The 23,680-nt window shown below is 39.9% G+C and overlaps 1 protein-coding gene across 1 annotated transcript in view; it reads right to left on the minus strand.

The window, feature by feature from the left end:
* Window positions 1–7,899: 7,899 nt before the first annotated feature.
* rab2a (RAB2A, member RAS oncogene family) overlaps window positions 7,900–23,680 on the minus strand; it is a 28,734-nt gene continuing 12,953 nt past the window's right edge. Inside the window, exons 5-8 of the mRNA XM_063461944.1 lie at window positions 21,920–22,012; window positions 20,482–20,593; window positions 14,778–14,846; window positions 7,900–8,911 (exon numbers count right to left, since the gene is read on the minus strand). Coding sequence (XP_063318014.1) covers window positions 8,816–8,911; window positions 14,778–14,846; window positions 20,482–20,593; window positions 21,920–22,012 — 370 coding nt within the window. The 3' untranslated portion in view covers window positions 7,900–8,815. The remainder of the gene's footprint in view (window positions 8,912–14,777; window positions 14,847–20,481; window positions 20,594–21,919; window positions 22,013–23,680) is intronic.

The following is a 23,680-nucleotide window of genomic DNA, read 5'->3' on the forward strand; positions in this document are numbered from 1 at the left end:
TCCCAAATCTGGGATAAACAAACTATAAGTTTTCTTATCTTATCTTTTCTTATATTATTTTATCTTATCTTAGCTCTCACTGCACAATCAGACACAGTCAGATTTCATGAATACACATAACCTGTTGTCCAGAGGCCATGATAGACTGAACATCTATTTGTGACTGAGCATCAGAGAGAAAAGAGGTGTGTATGACACTGATTTGGAGAAAGCCTCACAAAACTGTACTTGTTGATGGGTCTCACCAAGAAGGCAGTGCAAGTTGTCTTTCTGTATTACTTCATCAAATCAGTGAAAAGGGAAAATCAGCATCTTATATGTTAGCCTTTTTGTCAGGAATTCCAAAGTGTTTCAGATATTGTGACAGTAAATAGGTTTAAAAACATCCATTTTAATGCCCGGCCCCAACACCACATGTCTTTAGGATCAGACTATTCTGTTGCCTGTATTCTGAATTGGGTATTATTTTCTTGATCATTGTTAAGTTGACATGTAGTGTGCGACAAGAGCCATCCTCAGATATGTTAGAACTACTGAAAATACTGTATTTGGTCTAGGAGTGGGTGCATCCTTGGTACAGCACACGGTGGGCAGGACACATGACACGCGCTCATTCAGCGTGAACTGACCAGAGAGTTACCTGTTCTGTTCTCACATGAGTGCAATCAGATATGGGAGATGCTAAATTTGTAACATGGAGCTGGCAGGTTAATGTTTAATGCCTGATGAGGCGATGTCTAGAAAGTTTAGTAATTGTAGTACATGTGGGGAAAACGTTTGGGCTGCTCTTTCTACATGATAAATAAGGACTATTATATTCTTACATTTTATACAGCATCCAGTCTCTTGAAACAATCATGTACATATTAGATAATAAAAACTCTGATTGCAGTAAAAGACTGCAAGTTACAGCAGGGACATGCTAAGAGTTCAATTCAATTCAACTTTATTAATATAGTGCCAACTCACGACAGCAGTTGCCTCGAAGTGCTTTATATTGTAAGGTAAACATCCTTCAATAATACAAAGAAAACAGAGAAAACCCAACAATCAGATGACCTCTATGAGGAAGCGCTTTGGCCACAGTGGGAAGGAAAAACTCCCTTTTAACAGGAAGAAACCTCCAGCAGAACCAGGCGTAGAGTTAGGGGAGGAAGACAGGACAAAGACATGCTCTGAGAAGAAGTAGTTTTAATGCTTTGTTCTGTCTTTTATTGGTTTGGTGTTATAGTATGGTTTTATGCATGTTTGAATATATTTTGCATGCTTTTATCTATTTTTTTACTTCCAACCCACACCTTATCAAAGGAATTCTCCAGACCTGCTCACGCTGCATAAAAGTAGGGAGGTGAGAGCAGTCAGAGGAGAGGAGTCATGGAGCATGTACACAACTGGCACAAGCATGATGACTGCAGAGCTTCGGCAGACCAACGGGATCAAGAAACCAGCCAGACTCCAAAGAGACTGGCCCTGGAATTGTCCGTAGAACCGGTTGATGGATATGGCGGAGGAGTTGTATGCAGTAAGAAGGCCTTTTTCAGCGAGACACAACCAGTGAAAAGAGGGATTTCTGTGATGGTTGATGCTAGAACATCCATTTCAAGACTGCTGCACCTGTGCATATATTGTAACTCAATGTTATTTAATGCATCTTCTAAATGAGTTTTGAACTTCTTGGCTACCGTGACCCGTTCATTTATTTATATTTCTTAGCTGCTCTCCACCTAATGGAAAAGGATCTCCCTATAAACACTTGGTGAATGAAAAAGGTGACTGAAGACTCAATGCATCATGGGAATCCCCCAGCAGCCAAGACCTATTGCAGAGGATTTCATGGTGTTTTAATGATGCACGGCTCTATAGGAGATTAAAAGAAACTCACCACACTCAGTCAAGTGCAGGAGACCACCCTGTTTGAATTACATGGTACTTTTATTTTAAGCCAGCAAATGACCTAAAATATGAGGAACCAGCAGTAATGTGGCAACAACTTGTAATTTGCTTATCATAACAATCTAGTCCTCAGTAGAGAAGCACACGTGCTCACACACAGACACTTATTCATGTAAATGCGCTTTCTTAGGTCTCCAATCTCTACAACTTCCTCCTTTCTGGTTAAAAGGTCACAAAGTCCCTAACATGCTGACATAGTTTGGAAGTCGCATTCAGCAAAACTGCAGAGAACACGCTGTACTTTGTTCACCAGAAAACACGTCTTCTAAATGAATTTCCACACATATATGCTGTTTTTTCTTCCCCTAGTCTGTCCTTCATCACCCATTTTGTATATATTCTACATGTTTTGCACTCTGCTGGCTGATTTCCAGAGATATCTGAACATATTTCACCTTCCTTTCAGGCTTCCTCTCAGTACATTTTGAAATTCAACATGCAGAGACTTGAAAGTTGCTTGAGTCACCGTGAACACGGTGTCTGTGGTTAATATAGTCACAGCCATAAATGTGGATTTCAGGGGAGAAGCAGAGCACGCCTTACACATACATTTGCCCCCCACTTCAATGATGATATAAAATAAGATGGGAATTTGATTTTGTGTTTTCTTTTACATTAATAAAGATTTCCTGAACTGAACTAAGGAAAGGTAGAACATGAATGAAGTTGTTGGGATGAAAAGGACTTATTTTGGGGGTAAATTTAGGAAAGAAAGTTCAAGTTCATTTTTGCCGCAGAGATATTTTTATATTATTAGTTGATTCAGGCTTGGAGGTGAATGATGGCTGTTATAAAGCATTAAAACAAGGTATATTAGCAGCCCAGTAAATGCCAGAGTGAAGCACGGAGGAGAATCACCTTTCAGGAACAAAAGTAGCATCAGAAACAAATCTGAGCTGATCTGGGTATATGAGTATAAATAGGTGTGTGGGATGAAAATAATGTAGCTCATTAGGAGGTTATGAGTGACAAATTACTTTTTTCTCTCTGTCTTCGCACCATTTACCACATGTGCACTGTTGTGTAGGGAAGAATTATTTCTCTGTGTGAAATACATAATATTCTCAAAGCCTGTTTGACCTTGGACATCTACAATCCCATTTCTCAAAAAAAGCTGGGACAAAAATGCACAGCAAAACAGGAATTTTAAAATAATTTATTTGACAATAATACCAGGAAAACATCTTATCTTATCTTTTTTTTTTTTTTTTTTTTTTTTAAAAAAGGCCCATTCCAAATTGAATATTTTCTGAGATTGTCCTATTGATATTGGATATCATTTTTACATTTTAACCAAACTAGCTCAAGACTTCAAAGAGCACTTCCAAGTCGGTACAGCAGAACAACTAGAAACAAATAACTAATGACCTTTTTTAAAACTACACCCTGAAGGTACTTTTCAGGGTAATTTTGAGACAGTACGCAGTACACATTTTACAATTATGCTTTTTAATTATATGCTGAAAGACTATAACTTTATTTCTGAAATAATATATTTTTTACAATTTTCTCCAAACCAACATCTTCACTGTTGCCCCTTCCCAAACGAAGAATTATCACAGGAGATTAGGATACTTTGCAATGCAGCCCCACTCCCCTAATACTAATGTGACCTTAATGAAGAATTAAATTTCACCTCATGTGAAAACATGCGCTGGAATGAAAAACAAAAACCGCTGAATCCTCGAACATGAGGGATGGCTCCTTTAAAGTGTGTAAGGGTGTGGACTTGAGGAAGGTTTATTCTGTGTGGTGGGTGCGTCAGAGGTATTACCCAATCAGCTGCAGCATGTAAAAACCTCACTATTATAAAGGAAGAGTGATTATTGCTGACAATGGTTCAACTGCCATTGGCATAAAGCTTGGAGAACAGGATGTATGAATGTTTCACCATTTGCTTAAATAAACAATACATCACAGGTCACATAAATGTACCATGTTTAGCAATGTGGTTTGCACACACTGTTCACTGATCCTGATGATGTAAGTTTCCCTTAGATCCCACAGTGACGTTCACATGTACTGCAGAAGCACTTAACACTCTTAAGATGAAGTCTGGTGCCTTTTGGTTAATCATGGCTTTGGATTTTGCACCATCATTGGGTCAAAAGTAGACTGCATACTTTCTGACTCAGGCACTACACCTGCAGCCCAACTGGCAGTCAGGTGCCCACTTGCATGATGTATTTCCCAAGTGTCCATTAAGATTCCAAACAGATGGACACTGAAAAGTGCTGACTGGGGCAGGCTTAATTATTAAATATCCTGTCACTACTGGAGATAATGAACATGGCACAATCCAGTTAAAATAACCGTGTTGTGACAAATGAGGAGAACACAGTGTTGCCCAACTTTGGGTCCATCTTCTGATTTTCTGTTCTGTTTCATGATCCCATATCTGTGAAAGGTCTTAGATTAACTAAATGTTACACCAGTCAGCCATCATGTTACAGCTACTATCAGGCAAAGTGAATGATATGGATCATGAAACCCTGCATCCTGGAATTGCTGCAGGTTTTGCTTTGTCACAAGTGGCAGAAAGAGACTTTCAGGGAGCAATCTAAAAACAGCAAGGAAGTGAGGTAGAGATCCATGAGGTGGCTTTCAGGTAGAGAAAAACCCAAATTAAATATGGATTTTTGGATGTGCAATAGGGACTATTCTCTGAATTTTTTATTTGTTGGTTAGGATAATGAGTCTTATCAGTTGTACGTCGTCATCGGCTGTCACTGCGATGACTGCTTGCTTGCCTAACTTGTCTGAATGTTCTGTTTTCTGCTGTAGTAGTCGGGTGGAGCAGATTCATCAGGTTAATTGGAGAAGCAGCAGCCCAGTATTTCCCCAATAAAACCCCACCTTTCCTCAGACCTTTGGGAGTTCTTCTTTCACATGCATCTTTTTTTCATGTCACGCAATGCATTCAACACCATGCTATCCACTCATGCACTCACACACCCTTACGACTCATTATCCTGATGTCAGCACTTTCCCCCCCGCCTGTGCGATTTCATGTATTTTGTTAAATAATAGCAGCTAACCTTGGTAGTTTTTTTTTCTAATGAGTTAACTTACACTAATGTCCCAAACATGTTCTATATTCCTGTAAATGAAGGAGTCTGACATTGGGCCCATGCACGCTGAGTGATGATTCTTGTAATAATATACTAGTAATGCTACTGACTGAGAAAAGTGACTTGTTAGGAATCCATTACCAAAACTTGAAACCCTTTTGTAGCTGCTTTGTGCATGTTTGTTATATAGCTTACTGTACATCTACCTCCTGAGTGTAACTCAATTATAAGCTAGCCATGACTGTTTCTGAATAACAGAATCATTCACCTTCTTGTCCTTTTCATGATCACATTGATGTGTAATAATTGTTTGAAATAATTTTGATCTTCAACGTTTTTGTTCACACTAGTCGTGTTCATGGTAACACATAGAACAGTGTCACACTCTTCCTTGTTCCGGCCCACTTGTCAACCAATCAGCATACGATCTCCAGTGGACGGGAGCTTGTTTGCTTAGGTTGAAAACCCATTGATGTAGGCCTACACACAACTACAGTCCCATAAAACAAGTGTCAGCAACCTGTTTGCAGGTTTAAATCATTCAATGGTAGCGGCAACCTTCACCAATCACAGACATTGCTGTTTAAATTTAGAAGACTGCAGGCAGAACGGTTCTTCTGTGAGTGAAATGCTTTAGTTAAATAAAACAAGCTTGATATCACGCAGCCTTGTAGTTTCTACGAGAAACCAGGTTTCACATAGCTACTTTGTACGGTTACATTATGACTCATAATGAAAACCAATATGGAGAATATGAATGGCATCTTTTCTTCACGAACCTGCCACCATGATATTCTCCCTTCTTGCTATAGCTGAACTATGCATGCTAACTGATGCTGGTCTACACCATTTTTACTCTATTCTACAATAGAGTAAAAATGTGAAACTTATAAAGTACCTAAATAATGGAATATTAAAATGTGCGTGTTATTTATTAAGAGTAGTCTGAGGACTCTGATATAAAAGTCACACGTGTACGTAGTCTTATTTTTTTAAGCGGCCCTGGATTGGACCAACCCTCCATGATGCCTCAAGGTCAAACAGCACAGATCCAAGAGTGCACACGTCCCTGCTTGCTCAGTTTAATGGATAAATCAGACACAGAGAAACAAAATGTGGACGCAGTACGACTTATCAGTGAGAAGTCATCAGCGTCGGGACACACCTCGTGGCACTCGAAAATAAAATAAAATGACAGAAAATACAACTTTTTTTTTAACACTGTATTTTTCCATCTCCACATAACCATCAAAATGACATGTTTAGAGTTTAGAATGTTTTATTATAGTTTATTGTGATAGCATTTTCTTTTTTTTTTTCTCCTTTTTTTCAAGGTTTTCTTTTTTCCAAAGAACAAACACAGCAAATAACGTTGAGGGGAAGGGGAGGAGAGGCAGGTAGAAGAGGGAAGAGTGAGAGGAGGGCCACATAGATAAGATAGATAGATTGGTAAGTAGGTAGATAGACGCATCAGGTAGGTTTGGCTTGATCCTCCCCCTGTAGCCCCTCTGGGTCCACACACACACACACACACACACACACACACACACACACACTACATGTTGCTTTACAAAGAATATTCATCATCAGAAGAAGATTAATAACTGTCTGAATATATCTAGTACTTTAAAAAAGAAAGTAAAATAAGAACACAGATTCACTCGCACTGCCGTGAAACCCAAAACAGTTGTACGGTTAGCCAGGAGAGCAAACACAGCTAGGTTAGATAGAAGGGAATATATGTATGCACCATCTACCTTTGCATACATATGAATTTGTGTGCGCGTGTGTGTGCAGGGTGGACGAGATGCGAAGAAGAAAAACAAAAACCTAAATGTGGGTTTAGATTCATTTTAAATGCCCCGATTCAAACTGGGCTTCTCTCCAAGTCATATCACGGTCTCTAAACGTGCACGTCTCTCTCACTGTGTATGTGACTCTAGCTAATTAGTGGTCAAATGCCTATCCGCAGATAAAAGGGTTGCTCTTTTTAGCAGCTGTCCAAATCTCTCAGGGGGGTGGAGTTAAGGCAGACAGCTGATTTTGGGTCAGATTTATTTTTTCTTCATCCTTTGTTTGATGAGAAACACAGGTAAACACGATCATTTGGCATTAAAAACTGGTAGAGTGGTATTGTTACCAAACAGTTTGAGAAAGAGGGGAAAGGAGTGAACGACTGAAGCAGTACAACATGATCATAACAGTAAAACGGTGCCATTCCATCGGGGATCTTGAAGCCAAAAAACCAAAAAAACCAAACCAAAACAAAAAAACCATTGCAGCAGCCATCGATCAAGCTCTAAACAGTATACATTATATATCTGCAGGCTAACTCTGGGTGGAAATCTTAGCTCACTTTGACATTTTCAGCTGGAGTCCGTTCTCCACCAGGGACTGTGAATGCCTCTGCGCACCCCTGTTAACAGCTTGTTATCATTCATACTTGTCATTTAAAAGAAAGGACACCATCGACCCTAATATAACAGGGCGGCTCGGTACCTTTGGGTTTAAATGAGAATAGTTTAAAACGCTAAAAAGCTGCTTGAAGGCTCTTTTATTCCATCCCATGGTGTAGAAATAACTAGACCACAACAACATGCCAAGCTTCAGCTCAAAAAAAGCCACAGAAATCTAAAGATCTATATATACACAAAAAAGCGCCTGATAAATATAGAAAAATAATAATAATAAAAAAAAAAAAAACAACACCCCCCCCCCCCCCCCAAATCCTAAATTACCAATTCATTTTTCCTTTTTTTTTTTAAAACTTCATAACTTCATCATGGTAACCACTGCTCTCGACATCCCTTTATCATTTCAACTTTCCTGTTTTTCTTTTTTTTACATCTCTCCCAAAGAATCCGTGTTCACGCTCAACAGTTTGGTCTTTTATTCTCTCTCCATGTGGTTTAAAACACTGTGTAAGCAGTTTTTAGTGTTCAGTAATACAAATCATCTGCAAATGAACAAAAAGGGCACAAGGACAGAGAGAGAACAAGGACAAAAAGCAGGGAAAAGGAAGGACAAAAAGGACATGATTTGCACATTTTTTTTATGGACAAAATACAGAACGACTTGGAGCCTCCCCCACCTCACAGACTGACAGTGGAATACTTGTATCATCCCTATACACACAGGCACAGCATGAAAACTGACTCAGCGTGTTGAAACATGTCCTGCTATCAACACGGTCTTTAAAAACATGTACAGATGTGTGTATAGACAAAACACAGTGCCCGCTTTATTCCATATAACCAGCCAGTTAAGAGTGTTTCACGTCTACCCTCGGTCATGTCTCCATCTTGACAAAGTCGACTCACCGCAGAGCTTTGCGATCCTGCGGCACTGAATCATCCCAACAACACCCAAAAGAATTCAGAGGAACTGCTGGAATAACACTCCGATAGGTTTGCGTGTTGAATTTTAAATAAAAGCTTAAAGTCTAACCAAAATCTACTGAGGAAAAACTACAAATTAGGTGGGCACATCTGCAGGTGAGGCGGACTCTGTCCTCGTAAACCTGCAGGATGACTGGTTGGGGTGCAGCTCCTAGACCTCATGAAAATGGTTAAGAGACTCGGGGGAGATGAGATGCAGCGAAAAAAATGCAGCAGGAGAGAGAGAGAGAGAGAGAGAGAGAGAGAGAGAGAGAGAGAGAGAGAGAGAGAGAGAGAGAGAGAGGTTAAACTGTTAAGAGAGCCTGGACATTTCTGTAGAAACGCAAGAGGGTCGGAGCGGGCGAGGAGGAGGAAGGGTCGAGGCTGGAGGTTAAGGAGGCGCGTTCTGGGGCTTCAGCAGCAGCCCCCTCCAGCCTGGTGGCCTCCCTGGCTACTGGACAGTGTGGAGTTGGTGGTGGGATGCTGGGGTCCAATCTTAATACCGTTAGCCTGGGTGGACACAAACACAAAGAGACCAAAGGTAAATAAAAAATCTCATCTGAACAAGAACAGAATAAAGCGCCCATGTCGCCATTACATGCTTGTGGGAGGCCTCATTATTTCTTTGTACATTTCATACTGACACCTGTCTGTTTAGTTCAAGCTGGTCACTTATTTTCTCTCCGGTCTACATAAAACATATGAGAACCATGACTCTACATCCAATTTAAATACTAGATGGACTATTTTTAGTGTTTTACTCACTACCTCTTCTCACACATACCACAGACCTGCTCCTATACAAAACCTGAATAACCAGTTTTCTTTAAGTCCCCCAAGTTGGATTCACTAAAATAATCACAAACTAATTTGCAAGCATGAATAATAAGTCATGGTTGTAAATCCACTAATGATTTAGCCAAATATTCAGTGATTCTGATAGTCATCGCTTGGGCAGGCATCGGATTTTAATTTTTGAGAATTGGGAACTCTGCTTGTTCAGCATGTGTAAACACTGTACTGTGTCTCCTTTGTCAAACCATATTAGTGGATTTTAGCCCACAGCTAAATAAAATCCACATAAAGTTTCCTACTTCACAGTGGTATCTAGCACCACAGTGTTTGCTGTGTTTATCAGTGAGGCTTCAGAGTGAGAGCGGCAGTGCACAGTGTGGCAGAAGAAAGTAAAGACACCCTCTGTCTTTCTTTGAGTGACCATTTAACTTGTAAATATAGTCAAAATCAGGCCACAGTCATCACCTTTCAGTCAAGCGTGTACCACATAAAATCGTCTCGAGGTCAGTAAACACAACCAGAATTCATACATAAGGCACACGGGATTATAAGGGTCACTGTCGATTTTCAGAAAAATCAAAGGATTGATTTTAAGTGTGCCGTATTTTCCAAAAAACACGGTAATAGCGACAGCCTGCTAGCATGCTTTACCAAAAATAGCGCTTTGTTGTGTAACTGACGAACGAAAGCTAAACCAGTTCCACACCACTGAAGTTGCAGCATTTTTACAAACCAGTTCTGGTTCATCTGTTTCATTCAACGATCCGCTTTCACTCTTCTCATTCTCCCTCACCGCCATGCTTTTTCCGCCATGTGCGTATGAAAACAAAGGCACAGCGCATGCGCGTTTTACCCAAATTCTATCGCGATATTTCATTTTCTTATCGTTGCCCAACATTATACCGGTATTACCGTGAACGGTATGACATGGCCCAGCCCTAGCGCACAGTGCTTTTGTTGCAGCTATAAAAATAATCAGACATGAGTAGAACATAAAGTGCCCCACGAAAGAGGCGTTGACAGCGTGAGAGACCACAGCATCAATTCATCTTTGAGTCTTTAAGTGCTCAGAGTAGAAAAGTGCTAAAGCAGTCCAATTACTAACTGAACCTGGAGTCTGGAGAGGAGGGGACGGGAAGCAACAGCTGATGTCCAACAAAGTAAACAGCACAGTTTGGAAGGTAAGAGCAGGTATTTCTATCGGCACTATTAGGAAATATATTGTAAAATAAACAGGGATTTTTGTCCTTTTTTTGTTTGCTGTTGTTGTTACCCATTTTATTGACCTATTTGCCATTTCGGACACATGACAGTGTTGGTCCTGGTACCACTTTATCCAGTTACCTGTGACATTTTCCAGTCTGTAAGATGCCGCGTAAAACAAGGCAGACCAGTTTATACTATTCTTAAAGGTTCATGTTACTGCAACATTCAGGTTACAGCTTTAAATTCCTGTAATGGAGTTTAAGCAAACACTCCTTCGCAGACTTTTCGATGTCTCTCACTGTGCCCATAGTGGGACCAGGCCCCTATTAAACAACAGGTGTGCTAAAGCTAGGAGAAGGCAGTGTGCGAACATGCAGCTGAGCTCAGTGAGCTATGCAAGCTGGCAACTGTCGGCAGTAACAACGTTAACCAGAAAACTTTTTTGGGTCTGAATGTACTCCCGTGGTGAAGTATGTTCATCAGGATAAGGCTTCAAACCAATGCCTTGATGTCCACTTTATTCATCCAACTAATAGCATCATAGCATCATTCATATGTAGCTAATGTTACAGAATAGAATAGCCCTTTATTGTCATTGTACATGTACAATGAAACTGTAGGATTACTATCGGTGTCTAGACACAGTTAGATTAATAAAAATCTAATTTGCATCATAGATTTCTTCTCTTTTCGTTTTTTTAAAAACACAAAAACAGTCATATATAGGGATGGGTATTGATAAGATTTTCACGATTCCGATTCCATTTTCGATTCTGTATAACGATTCGATTCTTTATCGATTCTCTTATCGATTCCTTTTTTTAAAAAAAAGGAGAACACTAAGGTCGATTAGCTTAGAACTTTGTTTTATATCTTCTCTTTGAACAAGATAGAAATTTAGGAGTAACATGGCCTTACAAACCCAACAGTGAGATCTTAAGAGATCCACAGCCTATGGCTCTTCAATGGGGTGTCACAGGGTCCCCGGGGAAAAAAATTGTAAATGTAAAATAAAATAAATATTGTTCTGTAGCAATAACAAAGTATAACATAAATTATTCTGTAGCAATTACACTAGAATATCCAGTAATCTCCCTGCCTACAATTAAACACATTCACTTACTGAAAATCGGGGGCATCTGGTCTGGCAAATGGGTGCAAGCCTTTGACCACAAACTTAGTCACTGCTCGGTGACATTCTGGCCTGAAAGGAGACGCTACCGGTAGACTGCAGCGAAAACTGCCAGCATCTGAGCCAGCCAGACTCTGTCTGTCTCATCATGGTCACCTAAATGCACAGTAATGGCAGGTTTTGTAATAAGGCAGATCGCGCTAACATAATATGCACTGTTAGTTGATTATTTACCTGCCGCATTAACGGGAGAGGACGTGCAAACGTTACCGCTGCTGCTGGGTTGAGATTCACGAGTCCGGAGCGGAATTAAAAAGACGACATTCATTTAAGGTCATCGCGCGTTTTGTGAGCAAATGCTTTTGCATATTCATAGTGTTTCCTCCCTTAAATGAAATATCTACTTTGCAAGTATTGAAAGTTGCCCTGTTGTCATCTGTTCTCGTAAAGTATGACCAAACTTTTGAGCGTTTGAGCCGCCATGTTTCCTGCCAGGTAAATGACGCTCCGCAACGCGGTGACGTCATTCGGGGTGACTGGAATCGATAAGGGAATCATTTGCAAAAATGGCAAACAATTCCAAGGAATTGAAACAGTGGGAACCGGTTCTCAACAAGAACCGGTTTTCGATACCCATCCCTACTGTAGAGCTCAATGAAATGGAAAAACAGGCCCAGCTATAACAAAAAAGTGCAATCGCAGTATTGGACTAAATAAAGCCACCTCAGAATGACTGTGTTATAGCTTTCATGGTGAGATTAACACTGAACTGTGCCTGTGGGAGCTCCTATTAGATCTCATCACAGAGGAAGCAACAGGTGCTGCTGCGTAGCACAAAAGAAAAGGAAACACCAGCGGCACTCAAGGACGCTGGGGGAAAAAAAGAAAAGCACTTGTAAAAGAAAAGAAACGAGGAAAAAGAGAGGCAGGTGGGTGGTAGGGAGACACTTTCATCTCTCCCTCCCTCTCTCTGTACTGTAGTGCTCACTTTCCCTCTGTGTTTCATCATGTCTCTCTCTGTGTGGCTGTAGCACAGTCTCAGCCTCACTCGCTCTCTGCCTCTGTATATATTTATCTCCTCCTCTCACTGTAACTCCCCCTCCTACATTCAGTAGCAGTAGTGCCTCTGGGAAACCCTGTATGCCTTTAAATCACATTTATTGAGCTAAGGCCATGTGTGTGTGTGTGAGTGAGTGTGCATTTTCTCATAGTGACTGCCAACATTTCTGGTGGGGCTTCCCTCTCTCTCGCTCTCCCTCGCAGCCAGTCAGCTGATGTGGTTTGGCCGGCCGGCCTGCCTTCGCTCCGTCTTACTGTTACTAATAACAAAAACACTCTGTGGCTGGCTTCCTCCAGCTCTGTCTGCCCACTGCCTGTACTTGAGGGCTGGCGAGCCTGACAGGCACCAAACTCTGGCACTCTGCATATGTGTGTGTGTTTGAGAACCATTATACGACTTACATCATGTGACTACAGGAAACACATTTATGTGCTTTACAATTTGGAGATAACCATCTGGACTGGATAGCCAACTTGGTGCACGTCCACAGTGAACTTGATATTAGCCTCTTGATGGAGATTCACCTTCAGAGATTCATCATGGGGTTGCATTATTATCACAGCCAATCAGAGCATTGTAGGCAGTATTATCAACTGTGGATGTTACAAAAGCTTGTGTCATGTTTAAGTTTACAACTAAATATGTTTAATAATGTGGAAAAAGATCTTGAACCTACAGTGATATTTGTGTTAACAGGTCCTGACTTTGACTTTCTGTAAACTATTGAGCAGGCTGGAGAGCTCCTTTTATTTGAATCTTTTTCTTTATTTTCAGGGCCTCTGTCAGTGTATATGAGGCCATAAACTGCCCACAGTCAGGCATGAGAAGGGTATTTTTAATATGCCGTTTTTAAACTTAAGCTATAGGTTTCAACTTTACCAATGCTACTTACTTTCTACTGTTATTGTTAGCTATTTTCTAAATGTAGAACTAGACAAAGTTTTAAGAATAATTCTGCTATAAACCAAAATGTAATGCTATGTGAAATGTCCAATGCATCCGGTCATTTTATTTGGCTAACAGGCTGTAAATAGAGAGGCTACTTTTAAAAATAGGTTCATGATGCTGTGTCACTGTGCAAATGTGTTGGGGGGAGGGGGGGGGATGGTAAAATTGAGGGATTTCTTTTATCAAGAAAAAAATATTCTGTAATTATTTAGTCTGTATATGCTGTCAGAGCTCATAGATAGAAAACCTGAATCAGCTAAAATCGGTATCGGCAGAAGACACAAATCCCCTTTGGGGTTGTGTCAGGAAGGGCATCTGGTGTAAAACTCTGCCAAATCAAACATCCGGAGCTACCCGCTGTGGTGACCCCTTGTGACAAGGGAGCTTATACTTGGGGGAGAACAAGAAGGAAAAAACCCCACAAAAAACAAAAACCAAAACAGAAATTGGCCAAGAAAATTGCAGTCAGTGCATTTCTATTACAGTTAGCCATTTTTATTATTATTGTAATTATTTATTTCATTTTCCTCCCATTTGAATCTGTATACATCCTTCTCCTTTTAAACTCACTATGCAGTGCTGTCACAGTCTATTCCGTATGTTTTTCCATACTTGGAATGTTAATCCTTTTTCCTACACTGGGAAAGCACTTTGAGTTCACTCCTGTCACGCTGTATAAATAATAGTGCTCTGAATTTTAATGAATGGATTCCAAGTGTTTGGATTTTGCACTCTTTATGTGAAATTAGCCTTTCTTACACTTAGTGTTTCACTAAGATGATGATATGAATCTCAATGTCTGGTTCACAAACTTTCTATTTGGCTGGATGGGCAGCTTCCAGTCTGACTGGCTGGCTGAGTGTTTGTTTTCTTGCCCAATGACTGAGACCTTGTGGGATGTGAGGAATTTATGAGCTGGCAAGATGCCGAGAGAGAGACAGGGAGAGTGAGACAGGGAGAGAGCGCAAACTAAGAAGTGAAGAGAGTGTGTGTGGAAAATAGAGCAGAGGAGAGGAGGAACACTGGGAGTTTTGCTTGGCTGCAGTCAAAGGAAGCTGAGTGGAGGGCTTTTTTCCCCTTCTTTTTGAAAGAGAGGGAGCATGGCAAACCACACACACTGCTGCAAAACCACACTGAGGAAGAAGAGGGGAAGGAAAGAGAAGAACAAAGAAGAGAGAAGAAGGCTCAGGGAGGAAATAAAAAAAACCCAACACAGGAGGAACACAGTATCTCACCTCATTGTTGATATCAAACACTCCCTCCTGGATCTTCTCATAGATCTCCTTGGCTGTGTTGATGAAAGCCTGCCGTAGAGACAGGAAGTGAAACAGACAGAGAGGACAGGAAGGTTAAAACCATCTTTTTATGCTGACTCCTATAAATGAGCCTCATGTCATTAGGAATGCAAAGCAAATTCAAGTTTCAGTAACATAACCAGGCTCTGACTTTCAGCCATTTACTGTTCAGCTGCAGCCCGAGCTTCCCGTCACAGCTCAAAAACACCTCACAGAACTTTGAAACTTGACATCACAGTGAACTTACCACTCCCAGTTTTATGCTCTCTCTCACATCAGTGACACAAAGCATGAACTGATCTGTTAAATATTCCATATAGGTGTGTCAAGTGCAAGTAACAAAATCAGACAATCTATAGATTGTCTGATTTTGTTACTAAGTGTTAAGTGTTGGCTGCTGAACACAAATAAATTCACAAGTTTGTGTGAGTGGAAAAACACACCTGGCAGGCAAATGATAACCAAAAACGGTCACCAAAATATCTGTGTTCGATGGTGCAGTCTCGACATGATAAAGGCATAAAATATCTGCGCAGCTGTGCTTACTCTGGAAAAATGCTAACTGCTAGGCTAGGTCAGACATACCCTGACTTCAGCTCTCTATTTAAAGCACAAACAAATCCTTTCAATCCTTTAAGTTACTTGTTGGACAACAAACACACTAACACCAATGAATCCACAAGCAGCTAATATCAGTCTTAAGTAAATGCATTTCATAAAGTTTTGTATGATTAGTCATGCTTCTAAAGTAATGTTAAGTATTTGCATGCTAAGTTAACCCTAAAATTAGTAAAGAAAAAAATGTCAACGTAAAGAAAGATTTTTAAAAAAAGGTGACATCATGCTGCATGCGACATGAAAGCTGCATGTAGAAAATGACAATCTAATAAAATAAACCCTCAGAAAAAGAAACAAAAACAACTTAAAAGTTTAAAAGGCTTCTTCTGCAAGCTATGTTTCTAACATGTAAGCACACAATTGTATAACTCTGCAGCCTCTTTAACAGCTCATTAGAAGGCATGTAGGTCCATCTTTTATATTCAGTCTATGCTTCTCACATGTAAACTGAGTGGGAGTTATGTCTGGTGTTTTTGTGTTTTGATTCTTTAGAACAAATTAGCTCAAACATGTTAAAGATATCTCATATTTGACTTCAGAGCTACACATTTATCATAACTTGCAATTTACCAAATTATATAGACAGAAAGAAAGAAGAGTAAAATTGGGGCTTTTGGCACCCCTGAGCTCTTTGGAAGATGTTCTCAAAATTGTGTTTTGTTAAGGCTTAAAGAGCTTATGATGTACACTACAACTGAGAAGTATGATTGTTCTGCAAATACTATCCAAGCCCTTCAAGCCAGCTTTGAGAAGTTAAGGCGATATGGCGTAAGACCTTGTTAGAAGATGCAGTTGCCCTTTTGAGCAGATCAGCAAAAGAGATCTGAGCAGAACACACAAGCAGACAATACAAAGTTTGTCTGTCTGTCTCTCACACACACACACACACACACACACACACACACACACACACACACACACACACACACACACACACACACACACACACACACTTACTTTGGGCTTACTAAGAGCACAGCAAGGATCAAAGATGATTGAATAAAGTAGAATTAAGCTCCCTGAGCGACTGGCCTATGACTACGGTATCGATGCATTCGTCTCCAGGGGGAGTCTTTCTGTCTCAAGGGTCCGAGCTGAAGAGCAGCTGGGATAACTAGAAATGCGACACCAGCTCAGATGTCATAACCTTCACTCTATGTAGGAATGATCTAACAATGCAGGCTCATATAAGCAATGGCAGTCAAAACTAAGCCTCATCAGAAAAAAAGGAATGTTCAAGAACTGAAAATATGTCCTGAACTTTTATCTGACACCCTGTCGGAAATAGACCGAGCCCAAGGGTGCACTCTAGTGTACTCTGTCCTCTTTCCCTTCTTCAACTCATCACTGCACCCTCTGTACCATCAAATGTACTTAGACTTTCTTTTTTTGAGTTAAACTAATGGACCTGCAGATATGTGTAGAAAGTGAAAACAAGAGGGAGAAAACTGAGGTGACTACAGAAGATTTATAGATGGTGATAGGGCAAAGAATAGAGAGTGAAAAACCATTACATGGCTGATAACAGAATACTGGGAAAAAATATTAAAAAAAACATTAAATAAAGTAAACAAGCAATTAAGCAGTGGGCAAAAAACAAACAAACAAAAAAAACAGCAGAGGTGAAGAAATATAAGAAGAAAGACTGGTGAACAAGAACAGAAGCGAGCAGAGGTTAAGGATAGGATCTTAGTGAAGGAAGGGTGGGCAGAAGAGATGATGAAAAGGTGCTTACAGGAATTTCTCTCCATCTAACTGTAAGGACCATCCTATCAGCCTCAATGTCCACCCACAGACCCTGACGACAAACCCAGCATGCTGATTGGCTGCTGAATGTCGCTGTGAGGGGAGGCGGGGTGGAGGTTATGAATATGTATGAACTATAACCGGTTGATATACTGCTCGAGAGAGGAGGGGAGGCGATGGGTTGAAGAGCAGGAGAGGAGGGAATTGGGGGAGGATAAAATGAATAAAAAAGGGCAGGAAGACACGTTGGAGGAGGGGGGAGGAAGAAAGGGATGGTGGAGCAGGATGGGGGAGGTAAAGGAGGAGAGCTAAAGAGCAAATGATGGACGTCAAGGGATGAGGAGGGATGGAGCGAGGAGAGATGAAGGGAAGGGTGGAGAGGAGTGGTATCAGGAGGATTCAGAGGACACTAATGAGACAAATTAATCATACCACACACGCGCGCATGCACGCACACGCACACCTCCCCCTTATCTTAACCCAAGAGAGGACTCAACTCATCAGTGGTGTTGGTGTATGTGTTTGCATGATATAGGCCAGGCGTAAGACGGTATGAAGGAGAGATTGGGGGAAAATAAAAGCAAAACAAGACACACACCCAAAAAGCCCCAAAACCAAATCACCACTGCCACCCACCCACACACGAACATACAGTGCCGTGCTCTTAGCTTGCATGCTGCACTGTGCAGGATAGGATTATTTATGTGATTGGATAAGTGAGAGAGGGGTCCCAGAAGACGACGCCATGCATTCATTACACACAACATCACCAGGGGTGTGTCTCTCTCAGGGGTGGAGAAGGATGCTTAGAGTGCCAACTGGGGTTTGTGATACTACTGTGAGGCTGGTAAGGTTATACACCACCATTGTGATCCTTGACACTGCTGGTTAAACAGGAGGTTCGAGTCTGATGTGGAATTTAGTCAAATGTTAAATCTGTGACACAGAACATTACAACAAGAAAAAAAAATGTGTGTTGACTTTTACTACTGATCCAAAATGTGCACCGACTTGTTTATCATGGAACATGTAAAAACAAATACATGTGTTGTTGGCATAGACAATATATGAAAGATGGATGTCACCCAATGGATTGTAAAGTACAGGTTTGAAGCCTCGAGCTGAGCGTCTTCTTCACAGAGAGTGGAAAACCATTTACATGGTGTTTTTTTGGTGTTCTGAAGCCAGATGTGACGAGCCAGGGGTAAGTCTAACTGAGAAACCACGCTATTTGGGTAACAACTTTTCAATCACAACGATAACATCCTGGATAATCTTCTCTTGTCTAACTCTTAAAATACTTCACACTTACACCATGGGCTTGGATGACTGAGACTATGAAGGAAAAGGTTTGTGAAGGTCAGAGCAGAGGGTTGTTTTCTGACAGACTTCTATAGAACCACAGGTCTTATTGGAACAACAGTTATTGCTGGTCATTAAAAAAAGTTATGTAGTGTTTAAGGCTATTGGCAGTAAACAAGTCGCCACATCCAGGGCTGGTAAATTAAGCTATCGTGGAACTGCCGAAAACCTTTTATAGGCAGTTCCAGTTTTCTATTTTATAAACAATCTCGCAATCGCTAAAAAGTATCTTACCTGTTTTTTAAGCTTTAAAAGTTAGAGTTGTGGCAACACAGCCACCTGATTGTGGTCTATTAGTCATGACCTCTGGTGGAGAATTTTATGGAATCATCAGACAAATCCTCAGGCCTGCCGCTTGACACATTCAAACATCTTGTACTCCAGCTTCTGTACATTTTATTGATCAGGTTTCTGTGTCTACATGTTGCATCCATACAGTTTTTGTATGCAGTTCTCTAACCAAGATTGCCATTGTTAGCTGATAACTTTGCATTTGGCCCTACTGTCAAAATATGGTCTTTTCTGGCTCCAGACGATGAACGTGGCAAGATTACAAATGTTGAGGCTTTTCAGGCCAGAAACCAACTGACGAGGAAGACTGAAGACTGTGAGTTTGCAAGTTAGACACAAAGTTGATTTTGTGTTACTGTGTTTCTGAGCCCCAATAAAACTTTTTACAGGTAATTTGTTAAAGCTAATGCACTGAATGGCAAATACAGGAATATTAGGGGCATGTAAGAAAATGAAGGGGTACTGTTATATTTTTAGACATATTTGCACATCTTTTAAAAATAACAAGCATTTAAAATTCAGTTTGTGTAAGAATGGAAAAACTGACTTAACTAGAAGATTTACGTTAGAAACTTACAATGTACTTTGGACCTATAAAAGGACAAAGATGAATTGTGCTTGATTAATGTGTTCCACAAACAGCATGAAGTCTATGAATTCTTTATAGGCTTTTGAAATTAGGTTGGGTTTTCAGCATTTTATCTGACCTGAATAGTGATTTTGAGTATAAATTAAACCTGAATGAAAATTTGTTTTGTCTGTATGTTTGCTTCAGAAACACAGCTGCAACTTGGCTAATAAATTACAAATCTTTTACTAATTCAATGGACAAAATATTTTTCCATCCATATTGTTACTTTGGGGATTTTATATATCTGAGAAAGGAATATATGATTATGCATGAAAATTCCCAAACTGGGCTGAATGCATAGACTGTATATACATGATGGCTGTAGCTATTCGTTGCGATCCTGTAGCTAGTCCTGTTGCGGTGCTGCAATGTGAGTGTTTTGGCAGTTAAAGTCTTGGTGTCTGGACACTGAGCAAAGGGTGGGTTCTGACTCAGAAATTGAGGGACACAGCACACCCAAGAATCAGTAACAAGGTAGGTCCACCCTAAATCATATCCTTCCTCTTCCTTTTAACTAAATGTGATAGAAAACAACAAGTATGGTGTACACAAAAAGACCAGAATCTAGACCAGATCGAGGAAGCTGAGGGCCATTTTTAAAAAATATATTTCTATAAAACTAAACTCCTTAAAAAAAAAAAGAAAAAAGAAAAAAAAAGGGAAAGAAAGAACTCTCCCCCTGCTGGCCATTAAAAAGAAAGCAAGTTAAAGACCCTCCATGTTGGCCTCACCAGCAAGTTATGGTGATTTTTTTTATATACAGTCCGTGTGTTTCGTCTATGAGCCTATGGCAGCGCTTATGTGATAACATGCTCACAATAAGCAGATATTTAGCAGGGCTATCACCATCTTCAGCTGAACCACCATCACAACCAGCTGACTGTGATTATAAAGACTTCCTAAAATATATTCAAATATAATGCTGACCTCCAAGGCAAATTCCTAATTCAGATAAATAGGTGGTGAAAGCTGGTAGGGTTGCGTGTATGGAATTACCTCCTCTACATTAGAGGCAGTCTTAGCTGAGGTCTCCATGAATATGAGTCCATGTTCTCTGGCAAATGCTTCACCTTCCTCTTTCTTCACCTCTCTCCTTGACTCCAGGTCACTAAAACAATAGATACAATCAATTATAAAATGATGTAACAAGCCATGAATTACAAACTAAATTGCTAGGCAGTTCAGCGTTGGTCACGTGTATCCTTATTTGCTACAGGATTACTGATTTTACAAAAGCAATTTTGGTAGAAATTGCAGAAGATCACTTTAAACTATGTTTTTTAAAAAAAAATGAAGCACCCTTGTAGCCAAACTTATTACAACTATAGCGTGTAACTGAATTTTCTCTGGGTCCATTCTTGACGGGGGCTTGTATTTTGTGTACTTCTGGTAACTACTCATTTAAGATTCTGCATCAAAATGATGAGAAATATAAATTAAACAAAAACGAATTAAACATTTTATGCTCTCTTTGTAAATCCCAAGAAATCTGTACCTACATTAGCCAATGATGTTATTTGCCTTGTCTGTTTACTAGTGGGATTATTTAGAACGTCATGGATGGATTTACACAAACATTTTACCAGACACTGGGATTGGCCCAACAACTCAGAAGTGATTAGATTTTGGAGTTGATCTGGATAAAGATCCAAGACATTTTGGAAGGATTTTTTTTAAACACAAGGCAAAACTGGACATATAACATATATCAAATTAATATTTTCTTGTTTGAAAACTTATCCTTAAGCTCGTTGAGGTGACTGATGTTGTGGTTTGGGACTATATAAATAAAATTGAATTGAATTGCTACTTCATGATATCATGAAGCTACTTTAGGTCTTGACTGGGAAATGTCTAGCAGCAGAGAGTAATGCCTTCTGCTTTTAGGTGTCTAACTTACTGCTAGCTTAGTGTAGATTGCCGTTTTCTAAATTTAACAATTCCACCTCAGATCACACAAAGTAAATGTCTTTTTAAACGACAGAGTTAATGCCAATGTGTCTGTAATTGTATCAAAAGCTACATTTTTTGGAAACTGTCATCTTACAGAACATGAGTGAGCAAGCAGTTTGTTCAATACCAGCTGAAGAGAACTGTGGAAAGAAACTTCCTCATGTAAGTTGTAAATATTAAAGCACATTTAGCAATGGACGTCACTTGTTGTGACAAGTTTCTTACACGATGGTGTGTTATGTAAGCTTGAGCACAGAGTGTGTCTGGGGGAGAAAAGCAGAAGTGACTGAATTACACATTTAGTGACAGTGTAAAATTATGACCAGACTCAGCCATAAAAAACAAAGTCAGACAAGTCATCGTTACACAGCAACATGTTGTAAAACACACTATTAATGGTACAGCGTTATGTAGGGCAGTGGGCAGCCATCACTGTAGAAGGGGGGAGGGGGGCAAACTAACAAACAAAAAAACATGTTACCTCTTGTTGCCAATGAGCATGATGACCATATTGGAGTTGGAATGTTGGCGGGCATCCTCTAACCAGGTCGTCAAGTGGTTGAAAGTGTCCCTTCTGTTCAAACAAGCACAGATTGATGGTTTCACTATGACTGCATTGAGATCAAACTGAAAGCATGCCAGATAAAGCAGCTGTTGTCACGCAGACGCATAAACATAACTGATTTTACAGATCTGCCGTTTCCTTTTAAATTGGTGACTGATGTGTGTGCCACTTCCTCTTGCAATTATGCCAACTATTTAAACAGAAAACTCCCTCATCCTGAAAAATATACATCTACCTCTCTAACTCCTTTATGCACATTATTCGCAATAATTATTGCTTCAGTTTAATTTCTTACAGGTGACAAATGTGATGTGAATACATCTCCAGACAGTTTTCAACTCTTCATATACCTGAGCACTAACGGATGAATTGTCATTTACTAGGATTGCTGCTTTTATTAGAGTATCTACAGCAAACACATGAAAGGAAACAAGAGACGAAAGAGAGACAGATCATCAAAGCTCGATTCTCCAGCTGGTTTCAAACACAATGCAGTTAATGGTCAGGGCCTTTAAAACGCACCAGTGCACCTGAATAAATGAATTTTCTTTTCTTAATTTCAGAAAATTTCATTAATACAATCAACAGGGTTGGAATTAAAACTTAATATATAATAAAAATGTTCTGATTTAAAAAAAACTTGGAGACAGTACAACTGGCACTAAGACTGTGAGCTATAAACTACTGATATAATGAATCTTTATCACCGTATCACAGTTGACAGAATGTCATTACATATCTGACCCCACACTGGCCTTTTTTTTCCAGCTCATCCTATAATGTCTGAAGTCTCTTCAGTGGACTCCAGTGTCCCAGTTCTTAATAATACTTGAATGAAAAACAAAATCTGTTCTGCTCATTTCCAGCATTTTATTTTTCACTCTACTATAGCAACTCTGTGAGACTCAACATTCAAAATGATCCTTATTCAGCTTGTAGTGGGCCTTGGTGCATTCTTTGTCTAAAACAAGCATTGAACCCTTCCCCCTTTACGGCCACCCTCCCTTAAAGCCAACTGTCTTCTGACTGACCCTTGTAAATATTAGGTTTGGACAGCAGGTGGACATATGCCTGAGATGAGTGTATTAGGGATATTGTCACAAACATTACTTAAAACTTTTGCCAGTTTAATGTGAGCGTCTACCATTGCAAATGTGTTTATGTAACAGAAAATTCAGGACCACAAAAGGGCCGACTCCATAGTCAACTGACTGCAACTGCATATAGAAGGTCAGAGCTATTAAGGATAGGATTCTTCCACTGGGGATCATAAATATTCCAAAGAAAATGGATTATCATGAGTTGGTGGAGTGGAAATCCTGAATGAATTACCCTGGACAAAAAGTCACGGGACAGAAAATATTTAACCCCTTAAGAATATGAAACTCAATCATCACAATTAAAGGTAATTAAACTAGTAAATGACAATATATACGTTTCTATGGCTCACAGTGTTGAACTGCCAGTGGGTTTTAAACAGCTCGGCTAAAATGTGCTACTGACTTTGGCCATCCTTTCTTTTTCAACAGCACCATGATGATTTTTTCACTAGTATCTTTATAACTTTTGGATAAATTAAGTATTAGGGATATCTCTTTCAACAACATCTGATCTAGCCTCATTGCTAGTTTCTTAGCTCGCTAAGGTTACTTCCATTTATCAGTGCTGTAATTTAAC

Source organism: Pelmatolapia mariae, linkage group LG18, assembly GCF_036321145.2.
Source record: "Pelmatolapia mariae isolate MD_Pm_ZW linkage group LG18, Pm_UMD_F_2, whole genome shotgun sequence".
Lineage (NCBI taxonomy): Eukaryota > Metazoa > Chordata > Actinopteri > Cichliformes > Cichlidae > Pelmatolapia > Pelmatolapia mariae.